General features: G+C 39.6%; 1 protein-coding gene across 1 annotated transcript in view; it reads left to right on the top strand.

Annotated features, from left to right (window-relative positions):
- Positions 1–15,311, top strand: part of appl1 (adaptor protein, phosphotyrosine interaction, PH domain and leucine zipper containing 1) — a 28,055-nt gene extending 12,744 nt beyond the window's left edge. Inside the window, exons 14-22 of the mRNA XM_032549193.1 lie at positions 8,921–9,012; positions 9,094–9,273; positions 9,715–9,767; positions 10,636–10,810; positions 12,050–12,086; positions 12,173–12,313; positions 13,105–13,155; positions 13,225–13,314; positions 14,548–15,311. Coding sequence (XP_032405084.1) covers positions 8,921–9,012; positions 9,094–9,273; positions 9,715–9,767; positions 10,636–10,810; positions 12,050–12,086; positions 12,173–12,313; positions 13,105–13,155; positions 13,225–13,314; positions 14,548–14,700 — 972 coding nt within the window. The 3' untranslated portion in view covers positions 14,701–15,311. The remainder of the gene's footprint in view (positions 1–8,920; positions 9,013–9,093; positions 9,274–9,714; positions 9,768–10,635; positions 10,811–12,049; positions 12,087–12,172; positions 12,314–13,104; positions 13,156–13,224; positions 13,315–14,547) is intronic.
- Positions 15,312–16,139: the final 828 nt, after the last annotated feature.

The following is a 16,139-nucleotide window of genomic DNA, read 5'->3' as shown; positions in this document are numbered from 1 at the left end:
CTTAATTTTCTGTAAAGTGACATAAGATCTTTAATCACCATTGTCTCTTCTGCTTTTATTTTTCTATGTAACTCTTGACCAAATTTAATTGAATATTTTCTAATACTATATTTCAAGTATTCCCATTTAAGAATTGGTGTTTCAATAGAATTGTCACTTGATATATTTAGAATAAGTTCCTTAATAAATTGACAAAACTCTAAGTTTGTAAGAAGGTTTGAATTAAATTTCCAGTAATTATTGAGTTTAGAACTTCTATCTACTTTTTGTAGTTTTAAATTGATAATGCAGTGATCACTTAAAGGACAGTTTGCTATCTCTGTTTCTTTAATACACTCTAGGACTGCAGCAGATACCAACCAATAATCAATACCTGATCTACTATAACCATTAGGTTTGTGCCAGGTGAACTGTTTGACTCCACTGTGTAGCGCTCTCCACACGTCTAGTAATTTTGTGTTACTAACAAATTCTTTAAGAATAGGATTTGGAGTTTCTTTGACCAGCAGTGAAGGCCATCGATCCATCGGTCCATCGATCCATCGATCCATCGATCCATTGGTCCATCGATCCATTGGTCCATCGATCCATTGATCCATCGATCCATACATTCATCTGGAGCCAAGTTAAAATCCCCTCCAACTACGATATGATCAGTAGGAAAATTAGCAGTGAGCTCCACAATAACCCTTGTTATTTGATGTAACAGATTCCTGTTGTATTGATCATTATTATATCCATAAATCTTTAACAAAATTATTGGGACATTATCAACTTCTAAAACACAGGCTACCCAATGTCCATCCTTATCTGCTTTCTCACTCAAAATCTTACTGGACACCTGAGAAAGCAGATGGCGACTCCAGCAGGTCCATTTGTCCCTGAAGAGAATTTTATCTCCCCATTGCTGCGACCAGAACTTCACGTCAGATGCATCAGAATGAGTTTCCTGTAAAAAGCTGCAGTGTGCTTGTTGTCCTTTACAAAACAAAAAACTGCTTTCCGTTTAAGGGAGTCTTTTAGTCCCCTTGTGTTAAAAGAAACTAAAGAAAAATCGGTTTTTAACTGAACAGTAGAACAGATGAACACATGAACAGATGAACACATGAACAAACGGTTTAGGAGAGTGAAAAGGTCCCATTAACAGAACTGTCCTCTACCTTTCCATGTTCATTTCTGCTGCATCTCACTTCTCAGCTGAAGAAATATCCATGATGCGTTTTCCTTCAATGAACCCAAACGGGCCCTGAAACCCGCAGCTTTGCCTTCTTTTCTTGCTTTTTCAGTTTTTGGCCACATAGCTTGTCTTGCTTTCCGATCTTCTGGTGTCAAATCTTCAGAGAAGCGAACTCCTTCTTCAAGTTTTAGTTCTCTTCCAGATGTCGTCTCTCAAGGCTCGTCTCACAAACAGAACAATAACCTGTCTGTCCCTGTTGTGCATCTTTCGACCCACTCTGGACAACATCAACCTCTTCATCCATCTTTTTGCCCAGAAGCGCCACAACTTCATCTCGGATGTTCTCACCAGACTTTTCCTTTTTCCCTTTATGCCGAGGCTCCACCGTCTTTTATATCTTTCACTGTTCAGGTCTCCTTCTTTCAACTGCATGTTCTCTTTGGAGAGTGTATCCACTTGTTTCTCCAGTTCTATTATTTTCTTTTTGCAATCGTTTAGCTCCTCTGAGTTGAGCTGAACCGATTTAGCAATAGCCGCTAGCAGAGCACTGTGCTGCTTTATTTGCATGCCAACTTCTTCCATGCGGTCATTTACTTTCTGTCCTAAGGAACTTATAGCGCTCAAAATAGCCTCAGTGTTCATTTGATCCTGGGACGAACCTTTAGCTCTTTTTTCCATGTGTGTGTTTTTTTCCGGAGTGCTGGTCGGGGTTCTGGTCGGGTTCTGGCTTCCCTTCCCCGTTTGCCAGCTGCAGCTGATTCCATTGGCACAGAATAGTCGTGATCACTTTTAGAATGCAAAGTCTTGACTGCAGGTGGCAGAAACTTATTGCTTTTCTTCATACTTCAAGCTGAGAACTGATTTTTACAAATATTTACTAGTAGTTTTACTTCATAAAGTAATTTAGAGTCGGGACCTCTTAGGGAGCTCAGAGAAACATGACTGCGCTGTCCGCCATCTTCTCGGAACTCTCATCATTACTGAAAAGTTAGGGAGCTAACATGTCAGTCTCGGTTCATGTGTCAGTCTATATCACGTTTCTCCCACGCTCTCTACAGAGAAGCCGTGGCGCATTCTTGTGACATCATTGGCAATACTAGAGTATCTTAAAGAGACACTACACAATTACAGTAGTTATGCTGGATTTTATGCGTGTAGATTCCAACGGTAGCTCTCTGGCAGCATTAAAACTTAAACTTCTGTACTCAAGCCCGGATTTTAGCATGAGCTAACCGGGGGTGCAGCCCGGGGCCCGGAAGGATGCTTTGTATTTTTGTGAATAAATAAGGTCAGAATGTCTTAATTTTGTCACTGGCTAAGAGGATTTTGGCGGTGTTGTTGAAAAATGTCTGATTTGTTCTGGCCAACGTCCATCATGAATGCTTGACTATTATTGGTCCAAATTGGACGCTTCTGACGCTTTGGGGCGGAGCATCAGGGAGGGATTTCTCGCAATGGCGGACAACAGAATGAATGACCGCGGAGCTCAGGAACGAAAGAAAAAGAAGAGCGCGACCGAGAGGTGATGAAGAAAATATCCAAGCTAACAGGGTTTTTAAAAACTCATATCGGACATGGAACAGAACCATCGTCCCTCTCTGCTTCTCAAGACGTTAGCCTTGCTAACAGCGGTTCTGTGGTCCGCCAGAATCTGGATCTCTGACTGATCCGGTTCCCGCCCAATGGCGGCGGAACGGCGAACTTCTTCTCCAGGTACAGCGATGACCACGGATAATCCGTACAGTACTGATCCTGCGCTTTGGGTAAAAACTGATTAGTTCGTGTGAGCTTACTGGGCTGAGCAAGAAGCAGGGAATATGGATGTTAATTTTGAAGGATCGGAACATCTTTACAAACATCAGAAACGATTCTTCTCCGGATCGCGTTTTGAAAGCCAGCTCTAAGCGGTGAGTACATCCAAACACAGGCTGATTCTCCTCCATCCACCGCGGCTGGGTTTTGTATTTTAAATGATGCTAAAAGTCAGTGAAGCTTTGAAACGGTTTTCCGTGTGTGGATTAAAGCAACAGAACGATTCAAAGAGAAAGAAAACGGCTAAAGTCACAGAAAAGTAATGCGACGCTCTGCTCGCTCGCGCTCAATGTGAAGTTAAAAAAGCGGAACTAGCTTTAGCTTCCAGCTAGCAGCAGCGGGAGGAAATGTCCTAATATGGCGAAGGTTCGACTGTACAAATGAACACTAGTGCGTCCTGACCTGCCCTGACACGCAGCTACATCCAGTCATCACCGAATAAAAGTTTTGAGCAGGTTTGGCTCTCAGAGGGGAGATAACCTGATTGTCTGAACTTGGTAAGGAAATAAACCTGATAATTACAGAGAAAGATACAGTTGATAAAAATTGAAAGATTGAGGGAGAGAGATAAAGATAGAAATGAAGAAGGATAAATAAATACTGTACATAGAGGATGTATGGTACACAGCAGGAAATGATGGGCCGAGTCACTCCTCGTGCAGCATATTTATTCAGTTTAAACTGTAAAAAAGAAAATACAGCGGTTACAGTAGCGCTCCCAACATCCGCTGCAACAAGCTGTCCTCTCTGCAATGGCGGACTCCTACAGCCTGCCAGAGCGTCACCCGCTGTTGCATGTGGTACTACAACAAATACACATGCTCTCTACTGACATCACTGTACATCTACATCCAACATACTTTCATTCACTCAACTGAACTCAAACAATACATAAGTTTAAAACACATGTTGCGGCCCTATTAAGCCGACCCACCGAGCCCACATAAGCGCGAGCCAAGCGTGAGCCGTTAGCCTCGCTACTTTAGCCTGGTGCTAACTCCTGCTTTATATCTAGCTCAGTAATGCAGCTATACTGAAGCGCCTTTGTTGTGTCATTCCGTACCCATCGGAGGCTACTGGCGTTACGAGCTATACATTCTAATACTCAGCTTACCTGTAAAAAAGAAAATACAGCGGTTACAGTAGCGCTCCCAGCATCCGCTGCAACAAGCTGTCCTCTCTGCAATGGCGGACTCCTACAGCCTGCCAGAGCGTCACCCGCTGTTGTATGTGGTACTGAGCGCCCTCCGATGGCGAAACCAAAACATTGTTAAATCTAATAAACATTAACTCTAATAAACATTGTTAACTCTAATAAATTCTAACGCTAGGCTGTGATCATCACCAAAAACAAAATGTGGGGGGGCTAGTTTCATGCCTCACTTTCCTAGTGCCACAGATGGATAGAGAATATTGTCCAATTTTTCTTCCTTGGGAAAGTTCTGTTGAATAGACATACTCAAGATTATCAATTATTTCTTTAATAACTAGTAAGTATATTTTGTTTGTTGTAATGGTCTTTACATTCATTAAAGGTGCACCGGTTGCAATTTTCTGGCCGATCACCGATCTTTAAAAATCTGACTTGCTGAAATTTTTTTGTGCATGTGTGTGCAAAATACAGCAAAAAAAGTTGGCAATCATGGAGTGACTGTTGTAAACCTTGCATGGAGAGATGAGCTGGTGGTTGGGACTGACCATCAGCCCTCTGTCATGGTGGACAGTGGCTGATTTCTGTGACCTTGTAGGTAGATAAGGTTTGTGGATAGGATCGGTTCCACAAGCAAGTCACGGCCAAGCGCTGACCCATATATATATATATGGGGATATATATATATATATATATATCCCTCTGGGGACAAGGGTGTTAGAAAATGAGTGGATGGATATATATATATATATATATCCGACTTCTACTCCACTACATTTTACAGTAAGTAGACCTGTCACGATAACAAATTTTGCGGAACAATTAATTGTCTCAAAAATTATTGCGATAAACGATAATATTGTTTGAAGACCTTTTTACACTGATGTAATGGAAATGGCATAATAATGCATGTGATTTCCTGCCAAAGATAGATACACTTTATTTTCAAAAGAACACTTAACACTGGAACTGATAAACATAACAACCAAAAACAAAATGGATTCTCAGTCTCCATTAACAAAAAATGTACTTGAATAAAGACTAAACAACATAAAGCCAAAGTGGAAATAAATACTGCATTCAACCAAGAGTGCAGATTATGAAGTCTGTATATTATGTTGCCCTTCAGTAATAATTAGATTTAAATAGAGAAAATGGGCACATCGACTACCTGATGCAATAGTTCACACTACAAGGTTTTTTTGCCCCGATTTTTCCCCTTGTTTCCCAATGTTAGAACGCCGCCGTTCTAAGATTGTCGCTTACGATTTCGCAACCGATCATCTTGTAGTGTTTGGTGTGTTACGGTAGATCAGGGGGCTCAATACGTGGATCACGGGAAGGTTTTGAGTTGATCTCGGCAGCAGGTGACAAACTGAACGCCGCCAGGACGATGAGACCAGAACTTCCTCTTCTGACACGCTTATCAAAATATTCACTAAGATCCTAAACGTATGTAGCTTCATTAAAGAATAATATATATATATTTTAAATCAACAAAACCTGTTAAAATTTATATTCTCAGTAATTGTTGTTTCAACAAGGTGTTGCGCAATTCAGTGCGTTTCAGTTCCATTAACAAAAAAAGGCGACAAAGACCGACTGACTAGCAGAGCAGGAGTTTACATTAGCTAATCAACCAATAATCGAGAAATAAATATCAAGCCTGGAAACTTCACATCGTAACGGACTGAATGTTACGTTTTTAACGTAATCGCTGCTCCGCTTTCGGGGCTCAGGCGGTTGCCACGGCAACGGGTGTGCTTAACGACAAAGAGAGAGAGTAAAACGGTAGGAGAATCTCGCTGAGGAAGAAATATACTGCATTAGGTTTTCTATCACTTTATTATTTCTGCTATAACTGATGTATATTCGCATATAAAATAAGTCAATAGAGTTTAATTTACAATTTTTATGTCTTCGTGTCATGAGGTAGATCTCAGCCGGCTGGTGAGAGAAAAAGTAGATCTTGGTCTCAAAAAGTTTGAGCAACCCTGCGGTAGATCGTCGTGGCCGCTCGGATCTAAATCAGGGGTTTTCCCACTGGGAGCTTAACGCAGCCTGTTGAATGTGACAGGCAGCCAATCAGAAAGCGAGGATTCTCCTTAGTGCTTTCTGAGGGGAAATTACGGAGGGGAATCCCAAACAGCTGACACGGCGCAACCCGAAGTCCAGCGGACATTGGAGATGATATGTGGAAACAACATTAATGTTTATTCAACGTGCAAAGAATATAGAAATGACAAGAGGAGGAGTTGGAGCGAAATTGCTACCGCAGTTGATAAACCCGGTAACTTTTCAGCTGTTCTTCGTTAACATGACGTAAATAGTTTATAATGATTTTCATTCAGTCAGGACTTTACGCTGACACTAGCCACATGCATTGCAGGTAGATTGTAGTAAAGCATTGATTAATGCCTGGTTTTAAAATTAGTTCACTGAACTTGTTGCCATTATTTTGTGCCCATTGTTGGACACCACACGGCAGGACCGAACCCGATCGAACCGTTATACCTAGGATTTCTGTCGGCTAATGTTTGGGTCTGTCAGGTTTTGGAAATGGGCCGACAATCGGCCTGGTGTGCGCTGAGCTTTACACAAAGGAAATGAGGAAGGGAGGGTCAGTGGAGAGCACCGGAGTTTAGCCCTTTTTCATTCAGTGTCATTAACTGAAAGAGAAAAATGCCGGAAGAGACGATAGTGCCGATAATTAAAATGAGGTTGATAGTTTTAATTTATTGTACGATTAATTGATTTATCGTTTATCGCGACAGGCCTAGTATCTGTACTTTCTACTTCACTACATTTCTACAAAACCATCGCGTTACTCGTTACATCCACGTCGCATTGCGCTTTTTTCCGTTAAAATGTGAAGTTCAGGAACTTGAGGTGGCGCTGTGAAGTCCAAGCAATAACATTACTTACTGATTACATGTGTCTGTTGTCACCCATCGCCTCCTCCTTTCACTCGCACGCGGAGCTCCGAGACATGCGCAGTGGTTTCCTCTGAGCGGGAGAAGATGTCTGTCTAATGGATTTCCGCTACATAAATCATCAGATATGGCAACATGTAAAATCAGCAGCGCTTTGTCCAACTTTTAGCGTCACTTTGAAAGGAAGCCTAAAGAAAATTAAACTATGTGAACGTGGTGTTAGCAAAGCTAGCTGTACAGAGACTCACATGTTACATCTGCGATGAAAAAAAGTTGTCACTCATGCACTGAATTATTGTGAGGAGGTGTTGGCTGAGGTGTCGCATATATGGGACAAAGCTGTGACCAAAGTCTACAATACAGTGATACCACATTCACCAACGATCCGATTCTTCTGGACAGATTTTTACTAAGTCCAAAAAGACTGAACCCTCACTGAGAGCCGTTCTTTGTTCTTGTGATGCTCTGCTTACACTGCAGTAGCTATTATTATTTTAGTTAATTAAAAAAAATATGTCTTTATTTGATTGGCGAATAAATAAAACAACGCAAGAACGCAGAGCATGCTGATTGCTCTTTGATTGTTTTCGTCTCCTGCCATGGTGGCAGACAGGGTGAGAACAGTCACGGTCCTTCTGCTTGGTTACTACTTGCTTGTTGCGCGTTGGACAGTGTTCATAGTTGAGCGCTGTTTACGGTTCATACATTGTCTTAATTGTTATGTTTAATAGTGCAGACAGTTGTGGTTTCTGACATGGGCAACCACCCACGGCGTTGCCTTTTTAGGGATGGCAGGAGATTTCCATGGATTGTGGCACAGAGATGGAAATAAAGCAGAATGAAGAAGAGTTTGAATTACTAATAATATTGGTTAAATTTATTTCAGCTCTAAGTATTTAATATCTAGGTGTTCTCAAATTGATTTTTCAGATCAATTTGAGAAGCAATTTTGATAGGTACACTTAATTTTATTGTGTCATGTAGCGCGGGCTGCTGGTCTTGATCTTGACTTGGTCTCGGGTTCGGTGGCCTTGACTACAACACTGCTACAAGACTCCTTGGTTGCATGTCCTCCCCACCCGCCTTCTTTCCATCCCCTTTCTGTTGGATTTCTTTCAAAATAAATGCCACTAGTGGCAAAAAAAGTGAAGTTCATGCTGTTAGGACAGGAGACGAGATGTTTCCATCCCTGAAATTATGATGTATAGAATCACATATATAAGTTTAAGCTATGTTACAGAGAGTAAACACAATAAAAAGATGCTTTATCTATGGCATTGTTAATTAAAATGGCACATTTCTGATATATTAAAATTAAATACGATAATTGATGACACTTGATGACATTGTATTAGCGATTAGGTAATGCATTCAGCAAGTACTTTTACTTTTAATACTTAAGTATTTTTAAAAGCCAGTACTTTTTTACTTTTACTCAAGTAAAAATGTTAATGTTAATGTGGTACTTTTACTTTTACTAGAGTACATTTTTGTGTGTGTATTTGTACTTTTACTTAAGCACATTTTTTGAGTACTTTCTCCACCAGTGGATGTAGCACTAGTTAGAGAATTTTCTTGCCCACAATCTTTGCCTCAGTGTTGTCAAAAAAATGTCTGGTAACGCATTGAGGTCTGTTACGTCTGCCTTGATAACAGTTTGCTTGTCGGAGGAAAGCTCTACTTCCGCAAGGGAGCGGATCTGTTGAAGTAGTTCTTCTCTTAGTTAAGTATAATATTTTTAAAGAGTCGGTTTGTTGTCACTCTGCCTCAGTGTCGTGACAACAACACTGAGGCATTGTCTTTCTAAAACTTTGATATGAAATTTAGTAGCAGCTGTGTTTCTGGTAGGAGCTGGCAGCCAAAGTGAACCAAACCGCCCTGGAGGCGGTGACGCCATCACCGTCCTTCCAGCAGAGACACGAGAGCATGAGACCCAGCAGGTGAGTCAGTATGGATGGGAAACGCAGCAGGCTGCCCCCTGCTGGTGAGTCTGATCACTGCGTCTGTTCTGTCCATTCCAGTAAGGGCCGAACGGGCCGAACGAGCAGCATCAGCTCAGTCGGTTCTGAGCCGTCGCCCGCTCTGTCTGTCCTCTCCTTGGACGCGCTGGTTGCTCCGGACACGCCCATCCAGTTTGACATCATCTCCCCGGTCACAGAGGAGATCTCGGGTCAGAACAAGACGGCGGCGCAGCCCGGCAGGTGTCTGACAGAACCTTTTTATTCCTAACACCTCACTCACTCACAGGGTTTTTTTATGAAATAAAGTAGATTTAATGAACGATGTCTGATCTTTATCAGGCTCTAAGTACAAGAGAACGAAAACTCTCCAGATTATTTAATCAACAAAGATGGAGTCTTTGGAAACGTGTTAAAAATCTAATACACCCAAATGCACAGCCAGGTGATTAGAAAGAAGTTACTAATAAATCAGGGTGCTTCAAATGCTAGAACATGCTCAAATTTCAACAGATGGGGGAGTAACTACGTAGTTACATTTACTCAATTACATTTACTTGAGTAACCTTTTTGGAAAAAAACCTAACTTTTAGGAGTATTTTTACTACGCTGTATTTTTTACTTTTACTTGAGTAATTTTACTATAAAGTATTTCTCTAAACATGACTGTTGGTGTTTCTGCAGAAGGAGTAATCCGTTTGGAGAATCTGGAGATAAGTCAGCGGAGGACAGTGAAGGTACTTCCTGTTTACCTGCAGAATTTACGTTTATTCTCTTGTTTGAACCTCATTATTACCAGTCAGGTGTCTAAGAAAACAGCCTCACCTTCAGATGAAATGTTTCTTTGGTTTTTCTGCCTCTGCTGCCCAGAATTGGACAATTATGGAGCCAGAAATAAAGTTAAATAGTTAATAATAATAAAGTTTAGCTTTTGTTTAAATGTTGCTCATTTGTGTTTTATCTTTCCCAATAAGTTTTGAATTCTGAGCATTTAATTAATAACTTAAGGCAGGGGTGTCCAAAGTGCAGCCTGTGGGCCATTTGAGGGCCTCTGACACATTTTTTTGTGGCCCCCAACTGCAGTTCAACAATAATACAAATGTGTTTATTAAACTTTGTATTTTTAATCAAACATAGTTTTCTTGCAATGGAAAATATTAAGTATGACAAAAATATTTAACTAAGCTTTTATAATAAGAAGAACCACGTCTATCTAGAGTCTTTTAGTAAAAAACCAAATTTGTTTTTATTTAATGTATTAATAAATAAAGCGTTTTGAAAGAACTAAATCATGTTCTTGTAATTGAGAAGAAATTTGTTTAAAAAGAACTTGAAAACTAGATGCTTTTATGCCAATACAGCAAAATCCTTTTTACTTTCTGGATCTACGATGAATAACTTTAACCTTTTCAAAAGAAATCGGAGGACTTTATTTACTTGATTGTATTTTATCTTTTAATTTTCCTGGAACAACACTCCAACACTTTTGACTTGACAATTTTGTACCATGTGAGAAAAAGTTTGGTTTAAGTTTTGCTGCTACGTTAAAATGTCAGCACAAATAAAGTTGAGTAGTTGAAGACAAGCAGCCGTTTTCTGGTCCAGATTCGATCCTCCACCAGCTGTTCATCGTTCGGTTCCTCGGGTCGATGGAGGTGAAGACCGCCGAGTCAGCAGACGTCATATCGGAGACCATGAGGCAGATCTTAGCCGCCAGAGCCATCCACAACATCTTCAGGATGACCGAGTCTCACCTGCTGGTCACCTGCGACTGCCTCAAGTAACGACAACAATCTCTGTTTGTTTGGGCGAGGAAACGTAGCATGTAGCTCACAAAGCAAGGCCACAAATGATGCTAACTTCATGAGAACAAGTAATATGATTTTAGTAACTAGACATGCCTTTGATTACAAAAGAAACTGTGCTGACAATCTGCTTTAAATCATCTGCAAACAACAGGAGTTTAGCAGCAAACCGAAAACGTGGCTAAAACTGACACCATAAAACAGGCAAACCTTTTTTTTTTGTTAATCTTAAATACAGAATGCAGACATACATTTTTGTATAGTTTTAGCTTAATTACTGCTCTGAATGTGAAGGATCTCAGTAATTTCCATTTCCATGATTTATTGTTTTTCTCTTTTGTCTCTTTGCCAAAAACTGGATGATGAAAGTCTTCAGTCTGGTGCTTTGGTCTCAACTAGCCTCTTGTTTTGAAGGACAGTTTTGTTTATATGTAATACTTCCATTGGCCTTTTTCTAAATATGTGTTCTCCAGTTAACAATTAATTGATTAGTTGACGATTTTTTCAATAATCGATTAATCACGATTTATTGTTTCAGCCCTAAAGAATAATGCTGCTTTCTTCTGAAGTTGTACTTGGAAATATATATTAACATGCATATATATTATAATATATATTAACATGAGCTTTATTTTAGTAATTAAATAATTATACTTACCTCAGAGCTTCACCTTTTTCTATTTTATTACTTTAGTAATTGATTAGTATATTGATTAATCAGATAAAAACAATGGCTCATTCTTCATATTTTTTAATTTAACCTTGCAATTTTTTTTATACAATATTAACTTTAAGTGGTACAAATAAACAAATAATTTCTTTTTAAAATAAACAAGTAATAACATTCTTTTAGGGAAAATGAACCAAATGGAAATTGTACATATATTGTGACTGGTTTTGGTTTAATTTCTGCCCATTTCAGAAAATGACCTTTTCTTGAGTCTGTGTATTCCACTTAATGATTAATCGATTACTAAATTAGTTGACAATTATTTCAATAATTGCGATTGATCCAATTATTTGTTCAGCCCTAATGCAAATTATATCCCAACTTTTAATGAATTAACTTTGACAACATTAATATCAAGGAATAATAAATTAGTGAAAAGTAAAATTATAGAAAATTAATAAATAAAAACTTTTAAAAACCCAGTTATCTCAATTTTCCAGCTGTTTTTCTACTCTTACCTAAAGTTAAACCCTTTGTCTTCCAGACTCATTGATCCCCAGACACAGGTAACTCGACTCAGGGTAAGTTGCTCTCAGTTTTCCTCTTTACTCCTGTCCTAGTCAAAGTCTTCCCGTCTCTGCTCACGCTGTCCTCTGACCCGCTGCAGTTCCCGCTGTCCAGCGTCGTCCAGTGTGCGTCCCACCAGGACAACAAGCGGCTGTTCGGCTTCGTCCTGCAGGCGGCCGGAGGCCGAGGCGACTCCCGGGTCGTCTGCTACATCTTTGAGTCCAACAACGATGGAGAGAAGGTTCTGGTTCTGTTCTCTGAGTCTTATTTGTCACTAAAAATCAATTATTTACATAATAAATTAAAAGGATCTCAGTAATTTCCATTTCTGTGATTTATTGTTTTTCTCTTTTGTCTCTTTGCCAAAAACTGGATGACGAAAGTCTTCAGTCTGGTGCTTTGGTCTCAACTAGCCTCTTGTTTTGAAGGACAGTTTTGTTTATATGTAATACTTCCAGTATTAAATGTTTAGTAGAATTTAAAGTTTACTGATCTTTGAGAATATGTTCTTGCATTACTATTATGCCATTATTACTAGGGATGCATCTGTTGGACTTTTTTGACTGATTGTCAATAAAACAATATTTAAAAAGTCTGACCTGCCCATTCCGATTTTGGCCGATACCAATTTTTTTGGTCTGAAATGTTGCTTAAATATAGCAAGAAAGTCACTGAGTTGGCAACAGTCGGGCGACTATAGTTAACTTTAAATGTGTAGACATGACCTGGTGGGCCAGTCTGTCAGTCCTCTCTGCCGAAAGAGCAAAATAAAAATCAACAGAAGTCGATTTTTAGATCTTTGCTGAGGCAGAAAAGGTTGATGGATAAGATCAGCTTTATATGTAAGCATCAGCCAATCACTGAGCTCCCAAAATTAAGGAAATCGGCTGGTTGATAAATTGGTGCATTCCTAATTATTACCATATTACATTAAAATGCCACAATATTATTGTTTATTGCAATAACTTCTGGGACAGTTCATCGTCTAGCAAAATTTGTTATCGTAAATCTGACCCAGGTTTCTGTTTGTAGATCTGCGACAGCATCGGTCTGGCCAAGCAGATAGCGTTCCACTCAGAGATGGTGAGTCTGAGTCAAAGCTGATTCTCTCTTTCAGTGGTTCAGTTCTGGTAAACTTTTGTTGTTTTTCAGGAAAGTAAAGCGGTGGAGAAGAAGAAGGAGCAGGACAAGGCCAAAGAGAAACAGCAGGAGGAGCTCAACAAGCAAAAGCAGATAGAAAAGGTAAAACAGAGAATCAATAAACCGTAGTCAGAGTTAAACTACTTCGACATCTTTTTACTTAAGTAAATAGTTGCCAAGAAATTACTCAAGTAGTAATTAGAAATTAGAAAAATACTTAAGAAATATTGTCTCTTTCACCTGCAGAATTATAAATAAAGCATGTACTGTATTTTCCGGACTATAGAGTGCACCTCACTATAAGCCACAACTACAAAGTTTTTTAAAAACTGGAATCGCACATATATAAGCTGCACCGGACTGTCAGCCGCTCGTATCTCCGCCACTCTCGGTTTTTCACAAGGACACAGCAGGTCAATAGGAATCATAATCACAAGAACCTGATAAAATTGACATTTACATTTGTTGCTAAAATATTATTCAAGTTTACAATGTATAATAAACTTGGTGCCTTTCTCCTACTTAGTTAAATTGATGGCTTAAGTACAGCAAGAGGATTTATTTTTCTCAGAAAGGTAACTTGAGCTACACTTGATGGGTTTTGCTCCTCTGTCTTTCTGTTGATGCATATACAAACCCAGCCGTATTTTCTTATGTTTTATCTTTACTCATTAATGGATATGATTTCAAATGTAACTGAGTAACTTTACGCAAAACAAATTCACATAAAATTCAGGTTTTGTAAACAATTTAAAGGACAAATTAGACAAACTGTAATTACAGTAATAGATGTAAATGTAACTAATTACTTTTCACCACGTATGGAAGAATATACATTTTTTCACATTGTGAAGTGCCTCTACTATAAGGAGCTTGTAGTACAGTAAAATATTCATGTTTTTATTTGTTTTGGTTTGTACAATGAGCCACTGACGATTTTCATCATAGTACCGGCAAGAATTTAAAACTACTTTCATCCCTGCTTGGGACCAATAACAGTCCTGAAAAACTGCTGACTCAGTAAGGGCGCAGGGCGGAGGCGAAGCCCAGTTCAAGGGTCGCATTCTGGGGGTGTTTGTGGGTGTGCAGAGGGCTGTGAATGTGGGGCGCCGACCTACTTGCGGTTCTATTTTCATTTGTAGACTTTCCTTTTTCAAAGGATTATTAACTTAAAACATGCACCTACACCTATATTTTGCTGAAGTTACTTATAAATTAGTCTTGTCTTATTTAAAGTTGTACAAAGTTTTTGCAGTTTACATGGACAGATTGTTGTAACTTTAGTTTTCCTTGCACTATCGGCACCTTTTATTTTTTCCCTGACCTGAACTGCAGGATTTAGAGGAGCAGAGTCGCCTGATCGCCGCCTCAAGTCGCCCTTCTAACCTGCCCGCGCCTGATGGACAGTTCCTGGTGCTCAGCAGCAGCCAATCAGAGGAGAGCGACGTCGGGGAGGAGGGGAAGAAGCGGGGTGAGTCGGAAGCCTGACAGCTGGCGGCGCAGGCGTGATTTTCGGCTCCCAGGTGATTTCCGGCTGGCGATTTTCAAACAGCTGAGTAATCAGACTGAAAACGGACAATGCGTTCCTAAAAACCCAACGCACCTCTACGCCAAGAGGAAATGAGAAACGGTTTTTATTCTGTGCAGAAAAAACACAAAACAAAAACACCGCTTTTATACTGGCTCTGTATTTAGATTACCGGTAAGTTTCTGTTTTTAATGTTCAAGTAAAAGTGAGGAGCCAGATCTGAAGGAGCAGGAGATTCGAACTGTTTCTCCAGCAGGATGCCTCATGATGACTCTGTCTGCATAAAAAGAAGAGAAAAAGCACAGTTTTATTTTGAAAAGGCCTTCCTGTCGTCTGGCATCCTGTGTTCAGGCACTGTGGCGTTTGGATTCACCTTAGTTTCTACTGTCTGTACATGAAGGCATGTACAGACAGATTTGTCAGCACACCTGCTGTAAAAAGCCGTTTTATGTGTCGAAATGAATCAGGATTTTATTGCAGCAGCAACATCTCACTCTGCACTGCAAAAACACAAAATCTTACCAAGTATTTTTGTTTAGGTTCTAGTGCAGATATCTTAGTTTTATCTTATTGCAAGTGTATTAACTTACAAGTAACTTTTCAGCAAGATAGAAGAGCTTGTTTTAACTCAGTAATTCCTTAATATTGATTTTAAAAAATGTACTAGTTACACTGGCAGGTTGTTTTACTTATGTGGAAAAAATTGCGTTACACGTGAAAAATCTGCCAATGAAATATATATTTTCAGGAATTATTTACTGAAACAAGCTATATCTTGCTAAAAAGTTATGTGTAAATTAGTTTAGTCTCTATCCAAGTTTAATAAGATATTTAAAGTACAAACTAAACAAAAAAATTGAAGATTTTTCATTTTTGTAGTGTAGTACCTTGACACAGCATTAAAGAAGCCAAATTTTAAAGTCAGAATATTTATTCAGTGGTTAGCATAAGAGTTGGTAATCGTCTAAAATGAATAGAACTGATACAATTAATTAATATTTAGGCTGATCAGGGCAATAAAGTCAAGGACAAACAGACTAAAAAAACAGTTTCTACCCAGAAGCTATTGTTGCCCTGAATACTGCCAATTCATTCATCCATTTTTTAACACCCTTGTCCCTAGTGGGGTTCAGAGGGGTGCTGGTGCCTATCTCCAGCGAACGTTTCGGAGGAGAGGCAGGGGCGACCTGGACAGGTCGCCTGTCTGTCGCAGGGCAACACAGAGACAGACAGGACAAACTACCATGCACACACACACTCACACCTGGGGAGAATTTAGAGAGACCAATTAGCATGACCAATTAGCCTGACAGTCATGGTTTTGGACTGTGGGAGGAAGCCGGAGAACCCACGCATGCACATTCCATGCAGAAAGACCCCGGGCCGGGAATCGAATCCA

The sequence above is a fragment of the Xiphophorus hellerii genome, chromosome 20, assembly GCF_003331165.1.
Source record: "Xiphophorus hellerii strain 12219 chromosome 20, Xiphophorus_hellerii-4.1, whole genome shotgun sequence".
NCBI lineage: Eukaryota > Metazoa > Chordata > Actinopteri > Cyprinodontiformes > Poeciliidae > Xiphophorus > Xiphophorus hellerii.
This window is presented reverse-complemented; position numbering and strand designations above follow the sequence as displayed.